Source organism: Dromaius novaehollandiae, chromosome 3 (assembly GCF_036370855.1).
Source record: "Dromaius novaehollandiae isolate bDroNov1 chromosome 3, bDroNov1.hap1, whole genome shotgun sequence".
Lineage (NCBI taxonomy): Eukaryota > Metazoa > Chordata > Aves > Casuariiformes > Dromaiidae > Dromaius > Dromaius novaehollandiae.
In genome coordinates this window covers 117,183,244-117,207,600 of record NC_088100.1, presented here as the reverse complement: position 1 = coordinate 117,207,600, position 24,357 = coordinate 117,183,244, and the positions used below count along the sequence as shown (strand labels likewise).

Sequence of the window (24,357 nt, the reverse complement as noted above, 5' to 3'; positions counted from 1 at the left end):
GGTTCTTGATGAAGAATGAGCAATAAGCTGAGTGTGCTCTTATTTCTCTATTTCGTATAATGAGTTGTTCTGCAGTTATAAAGGATTTGCCTGCAAGGAAACGGTACATTTACATTGTGTAAATAGATTTATCAAGAGTCAACGAGGTGTTAAGCTTAGCTGAAACCTACCCCGATGGGAGAAGCATTTTACATAATAAAAAAGTAGCAAATTTGTGAGAATTTAATAATATTGTTGCTAATAGTTGAGAGATTAATGAATGCTGCAACTGAGCATTAATGGGACAAGGGGGGTTGGAAGAAGCTTGAAAGGGAACTTAAGCTTTACAGAAATCCTGTTGCCAGAGCGGATATAAGGAGTACTTTGGGTTAGTATACATTTTATGATGGCAAATTTGAAGATGAGGACTGTAAAAGAAATGGATGTCAGCTCTGAGTAATTGTATAAAATCTTCAGAGTGTTAGCTTGGTTGCACGGTCTACTTATTGAAGGGTAAAGATGTTAAAGAAAAACTACACTCATAGAGTCATAAGGCATGTTCTGTTTTATCTCCTTGATCTGTCTTTACACATAGTAATTGATTAAGATTGTTATTTCAGTATTAAAAATCAAAACCCTTTTAATATTATTTAACATTTGTCTAGCAGTTTCACTGTGGCTAACAACGCACAGGCCTCTCATCCTCAGGGAATGATAATTCTGAGTAATGATATTTGTCAACCCTTACAATTCTGTCTGTCCCCCAGTATGTATTTGGGAAAGAGATCTTGCGTGGAAAGTATTAACCAAAGTCTCTTTTGGCATGCTGCAAGACAATAGGGGGAGTGCATGTGACCCAGGTGGTCATTTTGCAGTTTAAACGTCATCACTTGTTTATTTCCCCAAGATCTTCAGTATGTAGCTGTACTTACACAGAGCCAGTCCCTGCTTGCTTGTCTGAGATCTGTGAGGTTTTTTTGTAAGCATTCCCAATTCACAAGACCTCTGCAAGTTCAAGGATTAGCAGAGAGCGCCTGGCAGAGCCACAGACTCGGGAAAGGAGTCGTTCTTCAGGCTTTGTTTGATGTCCAGGGCCATTGACTTTCAGCAGCTTTGCTCTTGGGATAATTTCATTCAAGTGTAGCGAGGCCTTGAAGCACAGCCTGACACACGAGAGCAGAGAACTGCTGCTTCTCCATCCCCTTGGACTGGCTTCAGAGCACTGCAATGTAGGCAGTCTTCAGTGCATTCAGCTGGAGACTCACCAGCGAGTGATAGCTTGCAGCAGCATATTGATGTTCAAGGGTGTACGGCGGTAGGGTAACACTGCAGTGATTGCCTTTTGCTTCCATAGAACTGAAAGCTGGATGGCCTGCATCCATATAAATCCTTCCCAGCGGCAAACCCCTTAAGTGTCACCAATGGGATTGGTCTCCATCACAGTGAATGCTCATGTGCTAGTCTCTTTTGCTTGTGCTTCAAATTTTTGAGCTGTCATTGCTCTGTTTTAGAACAAAATGAAAAACAGCGCCCTGACAGCAAGTGTTGCATTTACGAAGAGCTTGGCGCAGTGGAGAGGGGCATGATGTACAACTCTTTTCCCCAGTATGTTCCTGCTCCTTCCTGAAATAACCATGGTTCTTCAGTGTAGGGCCAGTGCTTTGCACAGTAAAGCATACAACTATCATACGGGTGTGCATTACTGCACGCTACTGAATGGGCCCACTTATCCATGTTTGTGGTTGTGCTGTTTTGTGATATTCAACCCACCTCCCCCAGCTACTGATCTGCTCTAAGGCCATAAATGTTAATTTAATACTGCTGACAGCTAAAGAAGAAATGCTGCTTTAAACAGTTTAGAAGCAGGATTGCATTTTAGAAATGACAACATGACTTCTATCTAAAATGAATTTTGAATACAGTAAGTGTCATTCATTTTTCTGTTTGTATTTTTCATCACAAGGCATACAAATGTATCTCTGTTTACTGGTTTGGCAGCGCTAAAAGTGTAGGACAGAGAGAATACTTGGATGCTACTACTGCAAGGCTCAGGGAAAGGTTATGTCTGACCTTGCTGGAATCATTTCTTGATGAGCCAAGCAATCTTCTCCAGTCTTTCCTTTCTGTGACTTTTTCCTTGTAGCTGGGCAACTTCTGTCGAACAGGTAGAGTTTTGGACAGGAGTCAGTCTGGTTTTGGCACTTCACAGTCTCATTTCGTTATTTAAAATTGGCTGGGTTTTGGCTGGGTTTTGGCTGGCTCAGTTTTCTCATCTTTAAAATGTTATTAATGTTTTTCTTGATGTAGTGTTTTAAGAACCCAAAGTGGGGGGTGGGGGGAGGACACTACTTGGAGTGGCAGTGTTGGTTGTGCTTGCTGTCTGAATGGGTAAAGATAAAACTTACTTTAATAATTGGAAGTGGATTTGAATCCAGACTTCTAGGAAGCAAAATGTGAAAAATTACACATATTTCCTAAAAAATTTGGTTATATGATTTCCCATAAAAGGCATGCATGAAGTCTGGAAGCACTGTTTTCATGTCCTGTCTCTAGTAAACCTGTTTTATTTCATATTCAGTTCCATATCTGATATTGAAAGTGGACCAGTGTTAGCTCTGCTGCTGTTGGCTATACGTAAGCTTAGAGATATTAGCCACTTCGTAATTCTGTTAGGGTCCACCCCATGTTAGGGTCGGCCCCACGTGGCAAGCAGCATTCGTCTTCCAGTGAGTTAGCAAACAGTCCAGCCAGCATTACCTGCATGCAAGACTGTGGGCTAATCAGACCAGTTCTCCAGGCCCAGTCAGATCCAGAGAGGTCTGATAGGAGTGGCTGAGCTACTAATAGAAGCTGGACCTTTCTGTTCTCCCTCTCCAAGATTTTCATTTCAGAAAAATTCACAGAAACCACAGAAAAATGTGGGTTTTTTCCAGTTGTTTACTGTTAAAAATAGAATAGTCACTGTTTTTCGGATAATGAAAGCTTTTCTTCTTTTTTTTTTCTTAATTCATGAAAAGTACCTTAGAGAAGAGGGAATCAAATAGGAAATGTGGTCTGATTATTGAAACAAAACGTCAAAAAACAACCAAAATAAATGAGATTTGGGGATTTTTTAAAAATTATTCTATTATGTTGTTGTAAGTCAGAATCTTCATATTTCTTGATGAAACCTTTAAGATCTAGTGTGATAGGGTTTTGTTTGTTTGTTTGTTTTTAAAAAAAAGCCAATGACTATGTATACACAGTGTTTCATAGGCATTTGGGAATAAGTATTAATTTTCCTTCTCTTTTGGCCTCTCTCAATTTCGTAGGTGTCTCTGAGTAGGTAGGTACCATTGCATGCTGGAAAATCACAACACTTCTTTATAAAATTCTCCACTGCTGCTGTTTGCTTGCTTACTATTAATTCTTGGACATGCTGTTGGCATTGCTTACTGATTGCTAAGCAAAGCACGGGGAAAAAAAATACATATTTTACTGTGAACCCTAACAAAAACAAAAAAGCAGCTAGTTTTTGTGCAAGATTAATAGGGAAAAACATTCTTATGTCATTTATTGTGCTCAGCAATTATTTGCTGTCTCAGGAGCAATGAAGATAAATATTAGACCCTCAGTCAGCTTCCCTAATTGAAAAACAGGAAAGTGTGAAATATGGTTAATTTTCTATATTCCACATTCTTATTTAATTATAGTTTTAAGGAAGCTTGTTGTTGCTGTATATTCAGGAAAGCTACATCACTTGAACATTAAGGTTGGGAAGTCATTCAGTTAAAAGTTAGGAAATGTGCATGTCCCTCTGTAACTAGACGTTTTCAAAAACATTTCCAAGAGAGTACAGAGGATGTGGCTGATGTGAATACTTCAAGGCCATGTTAAAGTTCGTGCTGCTGAAGTGTGGCAGTGAGCAAATGCCTGTTCCTTAGGTGTGTTAATCAGTTTTATCCTTTATAAGCAATCATACTAGCATAAGGCAAGGCTAAAGGAGCAGGCATTTTAAAATTAGTGCATTAAGCGTAATACCCTATTTTGAAACAGCAGGGTCAGCAGTAGGGTCAGCACATCAGAGCTGAGCTTGGTGAGCTGTTGGCATGAGTGAGTTCCAAAGCAGTAAGTTTCCATTTGAGTTTCCTGCCAGAAAATTCATCTTTGTCTGAATTGAAATATTTTCAAATTTCTTGGTTTTATGACAATATATGGTTATATGTTATAACTTCTCCAGTCAGTATTTCCAAACCAGAATTGTTTTGAAACTTTTGGTCTGTGAGATATATAGGCATTTTTATTTTTTGCTGAAATACATTTTGAAATGTTGAAATTTGCCATAAAATAAAAATTCTGTTTTCTAACTGTATCTAAAAAGGAAGATTTCTAGTCTTAGAGTAGCTTACTGTGGGAGTGGAGCCCCTTTAGCATGCAGGACAGGTGATGCACACTCGCTCAGAAGTTATTTAGTATTCTGTGTACTGTCTTCATCCAACGTATGGCCCTATTCATTTTATACTGTAAATTATGCAAACCACGCTGAAGACAAGAGTAAATAATTTCCTTACAGGTTTTCTCATGGCTCTGTTATCCTAACATCATCGTTCCTTACAAATGTTAATGAAATGAACTTCACAGGGCTCCTGTGATGAGTTTATTTCTATTTTACACATAGGAAGTGAAATACAAAGATTAAAGCCAATTTATATAACTGGAAAAATGGACAAGCTTTCACGCATACAAACATGGGCTGTTTTTTCTGCCTGTATCAGTCAGTCTAATAAAAGAGATTGCCTCCTTTTACAAATATGGCTTCACTTGCCTCCTTAGGCAATGACAGCAACAGTAATGATGCTGTTACAAAGATTAAAGCCAGAAATTTTGAAATGTTGACAAATTTTGGCTGCCTGGTTTCAGGAACCTAGAGTCCCATCTTTATTCAAAGCATTTTTCTAAGGACATTGTATTTTCCAAGCATATCTCTTATTGGTCTCATTTGCAGCTGTGATTGCTTGGCTTTTCTGCAGATCTGAATTCGGGTGTCCTGGGGTGGGTGCCTGGAAAAAGAGGGCAGCCTCGTGGCTGTGAAGGCTGTGATTTATGGAATCTGCCTAGATCACATTAGAGTTTAACGGCCATTTGCCAAGGCTCGCTTCATTTCCCTTAACCGTGAACTTCCTTTCTTCTCTTCCACTTTCCTACCTTCTTTATTTCACACCTTCCAACTTCTGTAATGGTGGAGGCAGGGGTTATTACTGACCCATTATCAGTAGAAAATTGACTTTGTCCTGGGATCCTGCCATCCTCATCGCCAAGTGAGCCATCAGCCTTCGAATGTCTGCACTGCTATAAGGCTGGTGGGTGGGAGATGAAGAGTAAAGAAATGATATGCCCATCAGAAATAGTGAGTCATAGAAAAATCAATAATCAACCCCCTGCCCAAGATGTCGCCATCCTTTCATAAGTAGGGCAAAACTATACCCATAAGACAGCAGCCTTTCTTTGTCTCACAAAAGCTTTAAATCCCCAAGTACTCTCTTTTTAAGTATCTCTGAGTCAGGGCCTTGAACTCAGGCCAGAAGAGGAGCAAATGAAACTAAGCTAATGATGAATATTTATAGCAGACAAGCAACATCAGTGAGGTTCAAAAATCCAGGATTTTTGTGGCACTCCATGGCCAGTGGGAAGAACATTAGACTGCAACACTAGCCTGTTAGAAAACATTTTTAAAAATATGTCATTAAATAATAAGCAAGTCTCTCCTTTTTTTTGGGGGGGGGGTAGCATGTGCGGTGAGCTAAGCAGGGTGGAGTTCGTGTGTAAGCGTTTCTTGAGATGTGCATGCATACTTGATAAGGGCGGCCTTTCACCTCATGCAGATACAGAGTCTCACCCAAAGAAGCAGTGGAGTCGGGACTCCGCTGCATCAGACAGGGCTCCTCAGGAGCAGCCCACAGAACAGCTGCTTGTCTGTGAAAAGGGCTCTAGCATGTAAATTCACGCCAGGCCACTGTGATTTCTGTTCGTCTTTTTGCAGAGTGCAAATGACTTGTTTTTTCACAGCAACTAAGTACTACCCTATTAGCCCCTGTTGTTACTCTGCACACGGAGAGGAGATGCTTTACCTGAGTGTGTTCGTCCCAAACGCTTTTGGTAGCAGTGAAAATTATGGCCTGATAACTTCCATGTAACACTTGAAAGTATAATTATGTTTGTCTTGATTAATCCTGCATGATAATTAGCAGTGCAGCAAGTTTGCAAGATCAGGGATACCTTTGTGAATGACTGTAAGAATTTCAGTCTTCTCCTCTGCATGGCCACATGCGATGGCAGTAAGTTGAAGGTTCCCATTTTGCAATGACCAGAGTCAAGCAAATGTCACAGTCTCTTTGGCCACATTCCTCCAAAACAGATTCACCAGAACTTGCCAGTACACTTTGATTCCTCTGCTGGTCAAGGAGGGACGGAGGAGAGAAGAGGCAGCCCAGCTGTGAGGAAAAAACGTTGAGTGGTGAAATACTTCTCCCTTGGCCCCACAATCTGAGCAGTAAGTTGCTCATCCTGTGTTAGGCTAAGCCTTGTGTTTTTTGCCTTCCATGCTGATCCGGCTGCACAGAAAGTCCAAGAGCATGGCCAGTCGTGAGCACCAACAGTGTCATTTGTATCCAGGCACTGGTACTGGATTTGAACATTGCCAAGGCTGGACTGTGTTCAGAAGCAGGACTGGTGAGGTACTAAGTCAGCACTTGTTCCCCAAGGGATTGGGTTTTTTTCTCCTTTCAGTTTAGAGCCTGAAATGCCATTTGTTTAATGCTGCTGTTTAAATAATGATTTATAAGACTCCAAGCCAGCCATGCTACAGCTTAATGACTAGTATAATTTATGGATGCCACTGGCTACATAAACACTGCTGTAAATATAAAGGATGTCTCCCACAAATTTTACTTTGATACTTATTTGATACCATTCATTTTCCTTCCCATACACAGCTTTTGTGTGCAAGTCAAGACTGCTTGACTCAGCAGTCAAGGTCATTCTTGCTCACCTGGCCAAGAGTGATTGAGGCTGTGAAATGAAAAGTCAGATGTCTGTTTTCGTTATAAAATATTTTAATTAAAAATTAAACTTCCTTGAGCTTGGATACAAACACCTGCATCAAATGGCCCATTAAAAGGGTCATAGATATTTGGTCTTTTGGGGGGTTACCTATTTATCTTACTAGTTAATCTTCTCCTTTATCCAATTTGTTTTGCCTTTGTGCATATACTGAGCATGCAAACAGAAGACAGGAATAAATCATGCACAGTCACAGAACCCAGCCTCTCCCTCAGCTGCAGTTTTGCTATTTGTGTTCTCTAACCTATACAAGGAGCATTTATATGTGCGTCTAATGCAAATCTGAAGTAATTCAAGCCCTGTCTCCACGGAGATAAATGAGCAGGAAAATGTGCTGTGTTGTTTTGGAGGAAAAGCTTCTGGAATTGCTTGATGTCTGGTTGCAACTGATGGCTTTTAAATACCACAATCAATCGCATTCAGGAGATTTGTGGTTTTGGGCTACAGCAAAGACACCCAGGAAGACAGTGGGACTCTTGAATGCCTTGGTTACATTAAAAATAGTGTCTGAGCAGACGTGCTTGGAAAGCTGAGGGCCTTTACAGAGTTACAGTATTTGGAGTTACGATGACTGGAGTAAACAGAACAACTCCATACCCTACAACAACCCCTCCTCTGATTCTCTGCATATGTTCTTGAAATGCAGCAGCTGCTGGGATAAAACACAGACATTGCCAAAAAGATTGCAAATAAGCTGTGTGGGACATGAGAGTTAGAGATGAACATGGGAGTTTCTGCAAAACTATCTTTGGGGGAAATGCAGAAAGGCAAAACACTACTGAATTTAACTGGGACTTTAACATTTTAAAGAATGTCATAATGTTGTTAGCCTTATGGAAGTGCTCTGGGCCTTGTTTCTTATCTGTTCATTAGGTGGCACTTGCAGCAACACAGTGCTGCAGGGGTTCATTGCTTACACCTGGGAGGAGAGAGTATCACCTACTGAGTTACCAGAGTTGTTTCTGTTGGCATCCTGGCTTTGCCTCGAGGCACCTGCCTGCACCCTGCCAGGAGCTGTGGCTGGCTTGTGACATATGAAGAACTTTGAATCTGGCATGGGAGAGGCTCTAAGCAGCATCTCCAAGGGTGCATGTTCTGCCAGGAGCGCTGCAAGGGCAAGGAGGAAGTCTTCTCACTGCCTTACGCCCTTACTGAGGAGTGTGCAAAATTCGCCAGCAACCAGCTCAGAGTTACTTGGTCTATTTTTTTTCTTCACGGTTCTGTTCTGTTGTGAGGCCTTGACCCTGACTGAAATAGAAGGGCACTGTGCAGCCTGCATGCTGCAAGCCAGAATTGCTCTAAGGCAATCAAAAAATATGAGCTGACAATAACAAGAGCACCCTTTTCAGGAGCTGTGGTCCTTTATTAAGAAGGTTTGGCATGTATTTCCCCCACTCCTGAATTGATTTCTACCATAAAATAAGCTTGAAAAGAAATAGTGGTTGTTTTCCTACATGCTTCATTAATTTTTAGTTTTGGCAGGCAATATAAATGAAAGTATCAAGCGCACATCTAATTGAATCACCAGTGATTCCCAAATCCCTGTAGTACCAGAGAACACGATGTAGCTGTGCTGTTTAGCAAGCACAGATGAGTTAGGCAAACAATGGCTCATTCTGCCCAGAGGCTTTGGTTTAATCTTTAGTACTTACCCATTTATTATGAGACAAGGCAGGAGTTGTTGCGGTGGGGAATTCACATCACAGATCTCTTTGTACTTCTAGACCTACCTTCTAGGAGTAGTGAGCTGAAAGCACATCTGTGCAGAGAGTCAGGAAAGTTTTGGTGCATTGTATCTACGCTCATTTTTTGAAGGGATTCTTGCACAGATCATGCTTGGTTTCCTCCATGCGTATGGACTGCAGGACGTTCCTGAAGTAATTGTTGACTTCTTCACATGGCTGATCTAGAGCATATATCTTGGGGGGGGGGGGGAAGTCAGTTCTTGTCCTAAGTGTCTTGCTTAGCCAGAATCAAAGGACTCAGATTTAGAGAAGTCCTGTGGTAAGAAAAATTATACCCATCAGGTTGGATGATCTCTGACTTCTCAGCTGTCAAGGCAACCAAGTGCCTCTAGAAAAGGAGTCTACTAAGAGATAAGTACTCAGGGTCATTTCTCAGTGGATGATACTGGTTTCTAATCTTACGTTCAGTGATCCCATTTTACAAGAGCTAGCTCCTTTCCACGTTCCTAACTGTTTTTTGCTGCTTGGCCTGGGTAAAATGAATTAGTGATTTTAGTATCCTAGTAGATTCAGACTGCTGTGGGACCCCTGACTGGTTGCCTCATGGGGAGGGGATGCAGCATGCAGGAGTGAGAGTGGACGGAGAAGAAAAATAAAGCCGCAAACAGAAGTCAGACTATTTTCTCTGTTACAGAGGTGTGATGTTATGATACATTCAAGTCATAGGTAATGCACATTGACAGGAGAAAGCCTGTGTGCTTTCTTAGTCATGTAGCCATGTTATTTTGGAGCTAGAGAGAAAGGGTATCAGTCTTCAGGACTGGCAATCTAGCAGTAAATTCACACACAATCAAAAATCTGTCATGCGTATTGTGTTGTTCTTCAGAAGTAAAGCAGAGCAGGATGTAGAATTTCAGCCCTCTTTTCACAGGTCAGAGCTGCCCTCCAAGTTAAAACACCAGAAATGCCTGGGGAACTGAAGTTCTCTAATATGTGGACTACCAGGTATTTGGCAAGATTGAACAAGTCAAACAAAATTTTTAAAATTGCTTTATCAAGATTCCAAAGATTGAAAATGGCAGAACAGTTGATTTTATGTTACAATTATATACCTTGCTGCAATAATTACATACTTTCAGAGACCTGGATTGTGGGCCGGGATGCTTCAAAGGGTATTCTCCCCTTTGGTGTCTTCCAGGATATGACCTGTTCACTGGGAGGAGGGCAATTCACTGATCTGAAATGGTTTTTGCTTTGTTTTTCTCTAGGATCTGCTTCTGGCTCCAAAATGGCTCTGGAGGGTTCTTTCAGCTGCTGGAATGGAACAGTGATCCGGCTGGGGCAGGCGTGTGACTTCATCAGGGACTGTGCCAAGGGAGAAGATGAGGGAGATATGTGCAGTGAGTAAAACCAAACACCCAGCCTACATCCTTCCTTTTCCTTCTGGGAGACGGGAGCTGAGCTGCTGTTTCTGAAAGCATAGATTGCTTTGATTTTTAATGCCTGAAAGTTCAATGCTAATAAACTAATTCAATACTATCAAAAAGACAGTATCCTTCAGAACACACAGATTTTCTCTGGATGTCTGCCTAGAAATGACCACTCTGTATGTTCCTGTACTAGCCCGCATTAATACTGCAACAGATTCTCAGGTTGCTCTCACTGCTTCATCCGTCCCTAAGTCCCGATCAAAAATACAAAGGAAATATAGCTTAAATAGCTAGATGCCTTAAGAATTATGAAATGTGTGCTTTGTACACATTTCAAGTACACATGCTTTCCATCAAAATGTATCACAATATCTGGCAGAAGGAGCAGGAAGGAGAAAACTTCTAAGGTATGAAAAATAAGTAGTCAGGAACTTGTCTTTCCTCAGTACCAGCCCTGTACTTTAACCAACTCCAGCTCCTGCATCTTTGTAATTTCTCTTGTTCTCCATCCTTCCTTGGGCAGTCAGCAGTCACATAAGATACATCAGAAGATAGACAGTGACTTCAGTTTTCCAAAATCTTTCTATCCCTGAATATTTCTGTAATTGTGTTGTTTAACTTAAATAACTTAGGACTTTCCTCTAACAGTCCTGAAGATGATGTCTCTATGCCTTTACATGTTCTACCTATACCATGTTCACCCTTGTCAGTCTACTCATAGCGAGGGGTGCTGTATTGTCAGCCTTGTGGTTACCAATATGGCAAGTATATTGTGGAAAATAATCTTTGAGAGTTCATGATTTACCTCTTTAAAATTTGTGTCATGTCTGATCTAGACTATGGACTTCTGTATGGAGAGCTGCATTGATTTGGTATGCAAAAAATGTGCTCCCTGACCAAAATGCCTGTACTGGCAAAAGCCACTGGAATAGAGGAGGCAGTTAGTCTCAGGTTAGCTTTCAAATGGGGCAGCTAGAGCAGGGGAGAATCTGGGTTAGGTAATTCAAACAAGTTTTGCTGATCTGGGTGACATCTAAACTAAAAGAGTTTTACTGTTTCTAACATAAACTTAACACACAACTTCTAGGAAATTGCACCCTTGATTTCTTTGATGCTAACAGGGAAGTAATAGGTTTTGTTGCTGTGGAGAACAGTAGTTCAGCCTGGGACCATCTGGTAAACTAGTTAAACCCTAAAAATGATATGCCTGTCCATCATGTAAGGAGTTGTTACAATTTGAAATTATATGTGTTAATGACACCTGCTCAGTACACATTATATTCACTTTCACACCAAAAGCATCATCACTGCTGACTTGCAGCTGTTTAGAACCAGTAATGTTTCATATTACTAGTATCAAAACCTCCTTTTGCATAAGAACTTTCAAACACAGGATTAAAAACTTTTAATGGAATTTTTATTGTGTTCTACATTTTAATTAAAAAACTTAATGAATTACGATAAATGGTAGATTGAATGTATTTTCATTTCGTTGCTAGCACAGAGGCATATCATTTACCCAGTCTACGAAATGGATCAGCTGTCTGTCCAGATGTATTGCTGTGTCTATCTGGTATATATGGCTCTACCTTGTGAGGGTAATCCTGTCTATACCAGTGGGAACAGTAGCACACACAAGATGAAGTTGTACCAATCACGGTTGCAACCTAAACGCTACTGTAGGGTAGAGCAGGCCTAGAGGAACATGCTTACCTATTATTTTCAAATATTGGATGCACCTCTGTCTGGCGTTCTTCAGCATTCAGTATCAGGATATGGGGTCTCCTTGTGCCCCTAGCTGCCTGACTGTATCCCCCACAGCAAGCCAGTTGGTAAAGTGACCAGTCCCTCCCTCACATACCCTGTGCACGGGGTTTGGTTGGTTGGATTTTCCCCTGGCACACAGCATTAATCTGTAGCTATTTGTCTATAGCAACATAGCAACTATAGTCATATCATCAAAGAATTTACTGAAAATACAGAGAACATAAAAATCAGAACATAATTAATCAACTCTCTGTTTAGCAGAGTGTCTCTCCCCGGCCTAGAGAAGAAGATAATATGGCTTATTTTCAGCTACAGGTGCTTGGAATGAGAGTTCTTAATCCCATCCAAAAGACACCACCTTCCATTCCAAATAACAAACAGCACTGGCTTGCGTTAGCTTGTAAGAGCTTGGATTGTCGCTCTATCTGCTAGCAATGACTTAGGAACCTGTTCAGTTCTATGGCTGAATTCTCTGCTTTTGCTTTTCATAGTGTGCTGAATATTGTTGGCATAAGATTTCTTTCACAAAACAGAAATTGATCTAATGTTTCAGCTGTCAGTTACATCTGCATGTCAGCGCAACACAAAGCATATGTCATCCTTCAATATTTCAGTTGTCATTTTCGTCCTGAGCAACACAGATGTTTTCATCGTTTTTTTGCAAGCATCACAAAAAGTGGTTCAGATACATGAAGCAGGGTAAGGGCTTTCCCAAGTGCTTCTGCTGCTTACACAAAAGAGCTGTCAGAAAAGATGTAGCCATGCTTGAAACTGAGGGGAGATCTTTTAAAACTATCATTAACTAAAGGCTTCTATCTTTGAGCTTAAAGAAGATTCCTTTCAAATGTCTTTTAGCTGTGCAGGTACAGAACGTGTGTGTGTATGTGTATATCTTCCTTTCATTTGATTTTTGTTCCTTTCTTAGCTGAGAAAACCTCCACAAAGCCTGCTGTTTGTTAGCATCTCTTTACTTATTAATGGCCAATGAAATGTCACGGTGCTTGTTCTGCCTGCAACCAATTAGTCTTTGTAGAGAGTGCAAAACCAGAGAGGGGTGACCCCTGGAGAAAAGAGTGTTGCTGTTTGAGTCATAATCAAATACTCTTTGCAGGAGCAAAAGACAGCTTCAAAGAGGCAGATGTGGAATTAGATGCCAAACCACGTTGATTTGGGATCAGATGTGCAGATTTAACAGACTGGTAGAAGAGCAGCACTGGAAATTACTTTGCAGAAGTATACTTTGGAGACATACATTAAGACTTCAGATAGTGCTCTTCCTGTATCTTGACTAGTAGATTCATGCTTATGAATCATAACTTACTGCAAAAAAAAAAAAAAATCCTTCCTGCTGATGTAGTAGAGAGAATCATGTATGTCAGGTATCTGTTAGGCTACAAGACAGACATAAAAAGCCAAATTCTCTACTAAGACAGACTGACAGAGCTCTGCATTGCAAAAGAGGAGAATTTGTTTCAGTAGTTTTGTACATCTCTTTTGAGGGAGCAGGATCTTGGATTTTGGTTCAAGAATATTTTGTTTCAATGCAGCAAGTCCAGGCAAACAAAAAGTTTTCCTGAAAAAAAAAATGGATTAAGAGTGTGGAGTATGTAAGAAAGCCATGAATATATTCAAATTTTAAAAAGAATGGAGGTGCTGATAGTATATTTATTATCTAGAGACCAGAGCTTAGAGGATTTGCCCAGGACAGGGCAGACCCAGGACTAAATCCTTCTGCATAAGTGGATTCGAACTCATATCTGTTATTTCCACGGAGAGTTTCCAAGACACTGGTATGGAATATGCAGTGGGGAAGAAATAGTTACTCAGTCTCTCCTGGGGCTGCTGTTCCACCTTGTACCAATGTTACCTGGAATAGTAGGGATTGAAACTAATGTTCGCCACCTTTCAGATAAGTTCCTTAACCACTGGGTTACAGAGCAATTTTCACTCTTTGCTTCATTGAATATTTAAGGATGTTAAACAAAAGGGAATTGCATTAACAGGTGAGAGAAGGAAGACAAATATCTGATGCATCATGATATGAGTGATTCAAGCTGTTTTGTGTGGTTGGAGAAGTGCGTACACTCATCAGTCAAAAGACAGATGGCAGCCAGAATAGAAAGCTATAAAGTTTGAATTTGCGATAACATGAACAAGTGACAAAAAAAGCATGGATAATTAATTCTACAGGAGCCAGTTTACTTTCCAGGCAAAAATGCATTAGGAAACCAGTGGATTCATTTATGTCTTAATGATAGATACAGCCCAGCAGAATCTCTCTGCGAGCAAATGATGTAGTGACCTGTTGCCTTGCAGTGCTCTCTGAAGGTTCCTGTCTTGCATACACTAATCCTTTTGCTTCTTTCTTGATCAAAAGCTCTACCTCTAGCAACAAATTCTAACCTCTGGCAGTTTGGATCTCAGCAACACTATCTGACATTAAAGGATAATCCTTTCTTTGCTAAGTTGAAATGTATTTTTCTTCTTATACTCTTTCTGATAGAATCTGGCAGACCAAACTTGGTAGTATAGTGGTAACCACTCAAAACAAACTTGCATTTAAGGTTCATGAGCTTCTTTAAACTGCTTGAGTAGATGATCTTTTTGTCTTCTGAGATTTTCTCCTACATTTATTAAAAGTTCATAGATTTTAAAGAGCAAAATAGCCTTTTATGCATATGTCTTTTATATTATGAGCCTGGAACTTCACTGTAATATCTGGTTGATTTAAATCAAGTTTTGTTTCAGGAGCCAAATGATAGAGAACCTGCTCCATCTTCTTCATAAATGATTCCAATTGCTGATTTTTCATGCTATTAAAGGATTAAAAATTTGAGTTAAAGCTAGAGACCCCTGAACTTAATTAACTTTCAAGCAAAATCTAAATCATTCTGAAGGCTTGAAAATATTTGGTTAAGAACAAGTTTAACACCCCTACAGCTTCTGTCTACTTCAACACTCAAATAAAAGCAGAGACTTTTACTTCCTCACAGTACTCCAATCTCTTTGGATTATGTTCTCTGTCCTGTGTTCACAAGCTGCATCTTGATCTCACTAAGATCTAAACCTTTTGAGGTTTCTGTCACTAGTGATAGGCAACATGACAGGTTTCAATAGTCATAACTTCTGCCCTCTCATTTACATGATTTTCAGTAAAGTCGGGGCACTTTCCCTCATCAGTGCAGTGTCTAGCACCATGGCTAGTCTTTTCTATGCTAATGTGAGTTTGAAGTGTAGATATTGAGAAGTACACTTTGACAGAGAACTACTAGTCAAAGAGTTTTCTATGGAGTAGCAATAAATGGAATCGTGTTTTATGTATACGAGGTACAAAAAAGCAGAAGCGAAAAATATGTCCAGTGCACAGGACATCTGAAAATTCATAGAAGATTAATTTGTGGAGGAGGAATGAAATTTACTGAGAAAGTAATAGCTTCTTTTTTTATGCCCTTCCTGGTTCTTTTACAGTGAGCTTTTTCTGGCCTCCAGGCAGGGTTTGCTACTTAGATGACTCCTCCTGCTGTTCTAACTTGTTTACATCATCCTAGATAGTGTATGGCCATGAAATGAATTCAGTTGGACACCAAGCCGAGCCGTTTCAGTAGGAATTCAGGACACATTATAATTTGTCATATTCTTCAGCTTCCAGCCTCGGGCTGCACAATAAAGTATAATCGAGTGCTGTAGAGGGGTAAAACACAGGGAAGCATCTGTCTGCTTAACAGTTCCACATTTAAAGACTGGGCTGGATGAATCTGGAGATTTTTGGAAGGAAAAACTTGAAAAAGCTTTTAACTTGAGTACAGGTTTTGATCTTTTCGTAACAGATTTGGATGGAACGGCAGAACAATGAAACATGGTTCTCATCTCCATGTCAGGTTCCAGGTTCACATCTGGCCCTACTAAAAAGCCACAGATACAAGATTTGTTTCAGTAGCCTCTGGGAGATGAGTTGTGATTTAGGTTGCTAGAAAATCAGATATTCCTGATCTAGACACTGCAGTTGTGGTTCTCCCCTGTTGTTTTCTCAGGATAGACCAAGGAGTAAATGAATGAACTATTGACAATGAGTTGCCTTTTGAGGTGTATAAATCAGAGCTGAGGCACTGCGAGCAGGTATGTAATTGATCTGCAATTTCAGTCAGTGAGTTCTGATGGTATTTAAACATTTTGAATGATCCAGTGTTTGGATACTGGTGCCTCAGCATCTGTTGCCTACTTCACAGATAAAAAGCCTTTATATAGTCATGAGAAGATCTGAGTTCAGGAGCCTGCTCTTCTCATAGAGAATCTAATGAAATTGCCAGTATCATCTGAATAGAACATTTTCTTGCTTTAAGAGTTTATAATCTGTCCTACTTTTTGTAAGTCAAGAAATTTTTACTGACTTCAACAAGCAGTTGAAAGGAAAAACTAGTTTCCTGGATTTGTGGCTTTATAATGTGTTTGCAGTTTTGAAATTCACTTGAAATTTGCTTTTGTCTTGCAGTTTTAAACAGATTTCTTCTCTTGTTTCCTTTTCTTGAAAAATAATAATGAAGATGAAAATTTTTTTGTGCAGTTTGGGGGAACAGAGAGGGAGAAGAATATAGGCTAACTGGTTGTTAGCACAGATTTGAGTACATAGTGGTATAAAAACTGTGAGAATTCAGCCGTATCATCATCCATTTTACAGCTGCATCTGATCATCACAGCAGTTTTTTCATGTATCTAGAGAAAGACCCCCTTATTGTGCCAGCATGTTCAGGGGATTTTTACAGCTAGGCCTAAGGACTAGTTAGTCTGTATAGTGGAGTAAAATGATTGGTTACTCTTCTTTACTTCTTTTCTGGCATCTTTAATCCATAATGCATCTCTATATTAAAAGGGCAGCTTCTTGCAGACTAACTTCATGCTCTACCTTTCTTCTCATAAAACCCAGATTGTACCCATTTTAGTACTGGGAAAGCCCACTGGTACCTGACAGAATTGTCAACTGCAGCCTGGGTGCAGAATCTTTATTAAGAATCATTAGTGATAGTGGCAGTGAAAGTCACTTTATAGAGGTAGCAATTTTACATGGCATTTTACAAGGTCCATTTTCTTCTGAGGTTGCTTAAGAAGTACAGAATCTGGCTTCGTGTTGAAGAAGAAAAATGCAAAGGTAGAACCAGACAATGGTAGAAAGTAGGGAGGCAGCGAGTTTTTTTTTAAGGATGATGGGAGAAAGGATTTCAGGAGTTTTAAATGAGATGCGTGATTTGGGGCAGGATAGAGAGTGTTCACTTATGGGGCAGTGTAAGTATATGGGTCAGGGCAAGAGGAGCAGTGCTTTGCACTTTTTGTAAGAAGAACTTGCAATGTAGACAGAATGGGATGAAGAAGGCCTGAAATTACCTGCTATTTTGAATGGGATGGCTATCATTTTAAAGTTGGTTCATTTAAAGGCAAAAAGCTAATGTATCTTTATTACTGGAGCTGGAAGATTGCCTGAAATCCTAAGCCAGTGACAGAATGAGTGGGCTTCAAAACCTGAAGGCATGGCTTAAAATAAACTGTTCTCTTTTCATGCATTCATTTCACCAAACGTATATAGGGAGATGTGGGCTGTTCCACAGAAACTGAAGCACAAAAGAATTCAGTGCTTAACCTGAGATCCCAGCAGAGGCGATGTTCACGAGGGAAGAGATCACAGTGCTGAGTTTGATCGACTAGAGACGTAGACTGCAATGGAGGGGAAGCATGCTAGGAACTTACCGCTTTCCAAGATTTCCCTCCTTGGGGCTACAGAATCAGTGGTTAGGAAAGCCATCTCCAAATTGTAACCCTGAGTGGGTTTATATTTTTAGAGTTGTAGAGGCCAGGTATTTAGGAGACCCCGTAGTGTACACTGAGATGTGTCCTTCTATTCTGAGGGCAATCATGTAGTCACATTCTGGGGGTCGCTCCCCCACCACCACCCTCCCCACAGTCAGGTGTGTGCATGACTCTACATGAAAGGGCTGTGCAGGGTAGCTGTGGAAATGCTGGCATGTCCTGGGTAGCCCTCTTAGAATAACCATTGCAGCTTCTCAGTGTATCCAGGAGTCTCTTCCTCAGCTCATCTGTGGTGGTCTGTGTGTGTGTGTGACTCTCTCTCTTGCAGAAAAACTTCCTTCTGGCTTTTACTGTTCATTTGAAGAAGGGGACTGTGGCTGGATGCAAGTCTCCTCTGCGTCCCATGCTTCTCCATGGCGGATTGGAAGCTCAGAATACAACCATTTTCCTTCACTAGAAGGTATGTGAGAGTAACTAGCAGGTGCCGAGAATGAACAGCAGAGAGTAAAAAGGATATAGAAAGGGTGGGGAGAGGAGGTGAAACATACAGCACATTTTCCTGTATCCTTATATATTCAGCCTTCAGGGGAGCAAAAGCCATCTTTCTACTGCAAGTGTTTTGAGCAAAAGACTATCAGATTTGCTGCTCACCCTCTGTCTGGAGGGTAGGGATTGGTATCTCAGGTTTCCAAGACTGACTCTAGATATTAGTCTTGACCTTTTCTAAACAGTTTTCCATCAAATATTCATCCTTCTGCCCTTCCACCTTATTAATTTAATGTGCTTTTTTCTTTCTGATTTTCCCACTTACTTTCCCCATTTCTCTGTTCTGCTGCTTTTTTACCCTCTCACTTCCTCATTTTCCTTCACTTTTCTGCATTGTCCCTTGAGTTCCACTTCTATATATAATTACTCTGTATTTTCTTCCCCTACCCAAATCCCAGGAGTTCATTTGTAATCCTTCTCTTACAAACCTTTGAAGGCTTATACCTTGGGCATTGAACTACTGCTGGTTGAATTTTGGCAAATGGGCTACCTGCCAGCATAAGCTTTTTCCTAATGCAATAATATAAATCATAGGAGGCATTTATTGCTTAGGCACAGAGCAGTTAAAGGGATACAATACTAACAGGAGAGTTGGTGGTGTATAATTGCAACATTGCCTTACAAAGTTAGATCCAGAGTTAAACATGAAGGGTAAGGTCGTCTACTTTTGTGTGAACTGGTATAGGCTTCAGTGTAGCTATTCTGATTCATGCCAGCTGGTGGCTCAGCCCACAATATTGCAGAACACAAAGAAACAAGCATAGGTGAGCAAGAAGGAAAGAGATAGAAAGAGGGCACTATGGGGAGCTGGTAAAAAATTGCTGTTGATTTAGGATTTATCTGTCTTGTGGAGGTGATTTTAACATAAGCCCAAATATCTAGCCTCTAAGTAGTGACACCCACCTAAGGAGGAAGGCCGAGCTGAAATAGTGCAAATACATACCTTTCCTTCCAGCACTGCCAATGAAAAATACTAGTGTTACTAGTGCCCTTGTTCCTCTTGCTACAACAAACGAGTGAAGGAGCAAAGGGGCCTCCAGCTGCGTTAGTATTACTCTGACACTATTTTGCCATAGTTTTGTTTTGGTTTTGGGTTTTTTTGGGCCAAGAAAAAGATTCTCTTCCAAGTTACTTTTGTTTATAGAAGATTGATTTTGTTACATACCCTGCAAGGAAGATGAATCCTAAGTCATGGATGAACAGAAGGTAGTTGTAGGAGGAAGGTAGCCAGACCACTTAAATACATTTTCTGAGTATGTCCCTCTGGTTTGTGAAGCTCTATCCCTAATAAATTGAAAATGCCTTGTGCCATCTGTCATAATCCTGTAATAAGGGCCTAACACAGGTTCTGGGGAGGTTTCCACAAACCCTGAATCCAGAGGTGCATGCTGCAGTTTGACCGTCTCCTTGCTCTGTCTTTTATGCAGGTTGTGCACTCCTCCTGAACACTAGCAAAGCACCAACAGCAGAAAACAATGTAATGACCAGCCCTGCATTTCCAGCTCCATTGAGAAACTCCCCCTGTGAGGCAAGTCCTAGTGTTTTCTTTTCTTCTCTACTTTACAAAGCTTTTTTTTGAGTGTCTGACTGGTTTCAAATAAAGGCACTAGATCAGCAGCAGAGAATCCACATTCTCTGATGGTTTATGTATAAACTACACCTATTTAATGCCCCTGTGTACAGGGGTAATATATGGATGTCTGCTTGAAATGCCACAAAGTGAACTCTGAAAAGCGTGGTGTGTCTTCTCCTCACTGTATGGACTCACGTGATGTATTAATGATCTTCATAATTATATAATTATAATGTGCTAGTGGTAGGACAGCTGGCATTATGTAAATGCAAAGAGGAGGAAGCTTACTGCAAGGAACAGATATTGTATTTGCAAGATCCAAGAAAGAATAGGCTTAAGGGCTGCCTCTGAGCCACTCAGAAAATGCTGTGTGAGCTTTCTTCTGCATGACCAGGATTCAGGCTAGCAGGTCTTCATCATGCTACACCTCAAACCAACCAATCCTCGCGTAGGCCTTGCTTGTAAGAGTGCAGAAGTTAGCAGCAGCAGACATAAATTCATATAGAATGGAACCAGTTCCTCATTCAGGCAGAAGGGCAGGGCTATTGAGATTCATGGGACATCAACTTAAGCAAGTATAGCAAGGCTTGCCAGGCAGCCACGCAGAAGTGGTTGTTGTTTCTGAGTAAGTTGTGTTTTACGCTTAAATTGCAGCAACAGAAGGATGCATTGTTTGCGTCATGTTTACTCTAGTCTGTATCGTCACAGACTACATTATCACTGGTAGGATTTACAGACTATAAGAGTCAGGCTCTCTGCTCCACTGATCTTAAAATGCAGGAAGGGGAAAGGGTACGCCAGAAAGTCCTCAAGAATTAAAATACTTAGAAGAAGAGGGTGTTTCTTTGGCTTAAAGTTTGGTTTGGTTTACTTCTGGAGGGTATCTCACTTCATACAGTGAAATACACCTTTTTAGTTTTGATATATTCATGTCCTCCTTCCTTAGGAAATACATTCTACCTTGTTTTTCCTCCCTTCTGTGCATATGCACAAAGGCATATGCAGGATCTGAATATTTTAAGACCTTGTTCTGCCATGGACCAGCGAGAGCAAATGTTTTTCATAATCTGCCTGACTCAGGAAGCAGGGTGAATGATTTCCCAGTATGTGTATATTTTTTTCTTGTGTGTAATACAGTGCACATAATTAAACTTGCTGTCAGGGGAGAAGCTGCCATGTATTTCATCTGCTCACATGCTGTCCCACCTCTGTCACTCCCCTTGGCACTTAAAAGGCATCCGGACTCATCCAGCAATGCAGCTGTCCATAATAAAGAGTGAAGGAGTTTGGCAAAGGTTTTGTCTCTTTCCTTTTCATATGGTGTAAAAGCTTCTCTCCTCAATGAGCCCCTGGTGGCTCCAAATTCTGTTTTACTGGAACAATCTTTTTGTGAGCAGAATAATTTAATTCCACTTTTCAGAACAACACAAGAGGAGAAAGGAGATTTCCCCACACACACTTTTTCTTCCAGTAGGTACCAACAAACTTCCTCATAGTGGAATTATAGTCAGAAAAATGGTTGTGAAAATAACGCAGTGCTGTCCTGTACTTATTTACCCTCAATCACTTCCTGATCAAACTGGCTCAAGTTCAGGCACTGAAAGATGAATTTTCTTCTACCTATCACTGCTGACAGCTCCACCTGGTATGTCATAACCGGGATGGATTCTTTGGCACCTGAAATCCCACTGACAAAACTTGCTCATGATCCACAGTTGGAGCAAGCCATAAACGTGCCCTCTTGTATTTGATCCAGCTCACACATTCTTTTAGACGTCTGCTTGCTCTGTTTGCACGTTAACTTCTGTAGGGTTTAGTTCTGACAGCTTATTTCAGTACCCCAGGTAGATTTGTTTCAGATTCACATCTGCATCAATGTATTGATGATTAGGTTTAGCTTGGAGACTGTCCTGAGGCCTGTCGTTTAATATCCCTTCTCCCCCTTGTATCCCATATGTACCCCACTATCGGCAGGCCCGGAGAAAGGAAGCTCAGCAGAGCTCCTAAGGATGAGATTGAGTGTGCCACCCCTGGCTACATAGCTCACTTGCCTCTTTTGGGTGAGAGGAGCTTATGTGCGCTGCACATTTGACTGTGTCAAAATCTGGCCACGTGCTATAAATCCTGAGAGCAACAAGGAGGTGAGCAGCCATCCCCAGTCTGCTGATCTTGACTTCCTTCTATTCTCTCCCTGCTACACAGAAGCTCTGGGAGCCCTGCTGGGCCCAGCATTTATTGAAGCTACTATTTTTTCCCTAATCCCTTAGTTTGCTCCATTTTTATCTAGTCATGTTAGACCATTACACCCACCATAGCAGGTGCTGACATCCTACTTCTTGAAGTGTAGACAGGAAACAATTACTTCAACCACAGCATGAGAAGCATGCACTGCTGCTGTGCTGTTCCACAGAGGCATCCTTGTTTACCAGGTGGTGGTTTCTGTTTTCTGGCCAAAATGCACATGGAACCAGGACACAGTGCTGCAAAGGAAACAAGCAGTCCACAGTGGGTGCCAGCCACAAGGAGTTTGCTGATGCTCCAAGCTTGTTTTTCTCCCTCAGCCCTGCTCTTTATTCTCCCGCTGTAACAGTCAGACAGGTTACATAGGAAAAGAGTGGCTCTGAACAGTCAGAGAAGGTGACTGCTAACACCGTGGAGACTCTGGGATGGCCCAGTCTGAATGCCTTCTCTGCTGAGGTTCTGGATGGCAGTTTGCAGCAGTGCAGATGCAAGCACTTAGAGACTTCAGAGCCTGGATTATCTTTGGCGTGTGTATTGCTGTTGAGTGCTGAATAGGCATGATCCTTCATCCTTGTGCTCTACCGTGATGTGCCCTCCCCAGCTTGCACTCCATGATCAGTAAAGTGCTGGGCCACTTGCAGGCTGTGCTCCACTAGCATGTCCTGTGCACTGTGGGAAGCTCCTTATTTGCTCATAAAGAAAATAATTAGTCTGACCTACTCTGTACTGTACCACAAACATCAGAAGAAGGGAAGAGGGTAAAAGTGCATGCAGGAGGTATACTAATACACATGGCCTGTACTTTCCCACACATGTTTGGGTTTGTCCCTGATGTGCCCTGCACTTTGTGTATAGCTTTATATTGCACTTTGCTCCTGTTTGTTTTGAGCAGCTTTATATTTTCACTTTCTTTGTTCTACAATATTTTTGGAAGGTCAGAGTTGTTAGTTTGTGATGCTGCCCTTTGTTCTTGGTTCAGTTAGTTTTTCTCTTTCTTTTTGTTGTTTTATTAAAACTTGGCTTGAGTATCCTCACTTTAAAGACTCTCTCTTGTTTGCAGTCCAGACAGTCTCTGTTTCATGTTGCATGTTCAGTGGAGTCCTTTGCCTGTTGACCCATTAACCGTGTGCTTAATGCCCAATTTGTAAGGAAGAGAGAAGCTGCAGCACTTCTATTAAATATTGCTGGGGGGCTGGAATGCTGGAAGCAGTACACAACGTCCATGAAGAGATGCTCCATTAGGCTGAAGTAGCCAGCAAGGGGAGATGCAACAAAAGCCCAGGAAATGCTTCAGGAACTAAACTGAGTCATAGTAATCAAGCCTGAAAATCTTTTAATGCACATATAAAAGTTCATCGGAGATAAAAGCACATGAAATTGAACACAGGGAAGCGCAGAAAAGTGCAAAGAAGTAACCCAAACAGTGGCCTGATTTAAAGGCAGAATTTATAAAGCTTAATTGGTAAAGAACAGCATTATTGTCCCCTTCCCTTTACACTCTAATTATCCCCCTTCCATCTGAGCCAAGTCAGATGGCCTGCACAGGGCTGGTGGTGCAAAGATCATGGGGTTAGACATTTCCTCATTTTATAGAAGAAATCCATATGTATGCCATCAGTAACAGTACCGCAGTCTAGGAATCTGGGAAGCCACGCTGTGATTGAAGTCCGAGGGAAGTAGTGTCATCTCAGACACGACCTCTGGCAGAACTTAATTGCTTTGCTACACTTGATAGCCATCTGGTGTATGCAGTGTCCAGACTCTAATGGCCACCTATTTCTTGGTACTTCTGCTAAGATGCCAGAGAGCTGGCACAAGAGTTATGCAGATGTCTAGGAAGAGCTTTCCCTTCATATGGAATTTCTGGACTCAATTCTGACCTTTCCACGTCTGGACAATGAGGTAATCCCATCTCCCTTAGTCCCAGAATTGCTGGACAAGCACAGAGTCACATATCTTGACTTGCTTTCTGTTCCACCTTTCAGAAATGCTCACTGCCGTATGAAGCTTCAGACCTTGGAGAATGCCATGCTGCCTGTAAATCATAAAGAGTCAGGCTGAATGTCTTCCCAAAGTGTTTGGGCTTCTGTCATAAAAAGATGTAACACCAGGTCCAGGACTATTTCATTCTGTAAGGCCTTGATACAATGTATACTTGGCTGGGCATCAATAGTTATATCCATCCTGTGAGTTCTTGTTTTTTGGTGGATCATGACTGTTATTTCTGGTTTGAAAGTCGCTG

The 24,357-nt window shown here is 41.1% G+C and overlaps 1 protein-coding gene across 1 annotated transcript in view; it reads left to right on the top strand.

The window, feature by feature from the left end:
* The window catches only part of ALK (ALK receptor tyrosine kinase), a 319,617-nt gene that overhangs the window by 229,129 nt on the left and 66,131 nt on the right, over positions 1 to 24,357 (top strand). Inside the window, exons 6-8 of the mRNA XM_064510188.1 lie at positions 10,031 to 10,162; positions 18,084 to 18,215; positions 19,729 to 19,829. Coding sequence (XP_064366258.1) covers positions 10,031 to 10,162; positions 18,084 to 18,215; positions 19,729 to 19,829 — 365 coding nt within the window. The remainder of the gene's footprint in view (positions 1 to 10,030; positions 10,163 to 18,083; positions 18,216 to 19,728; positions 19,830 to 24,357) is intronic.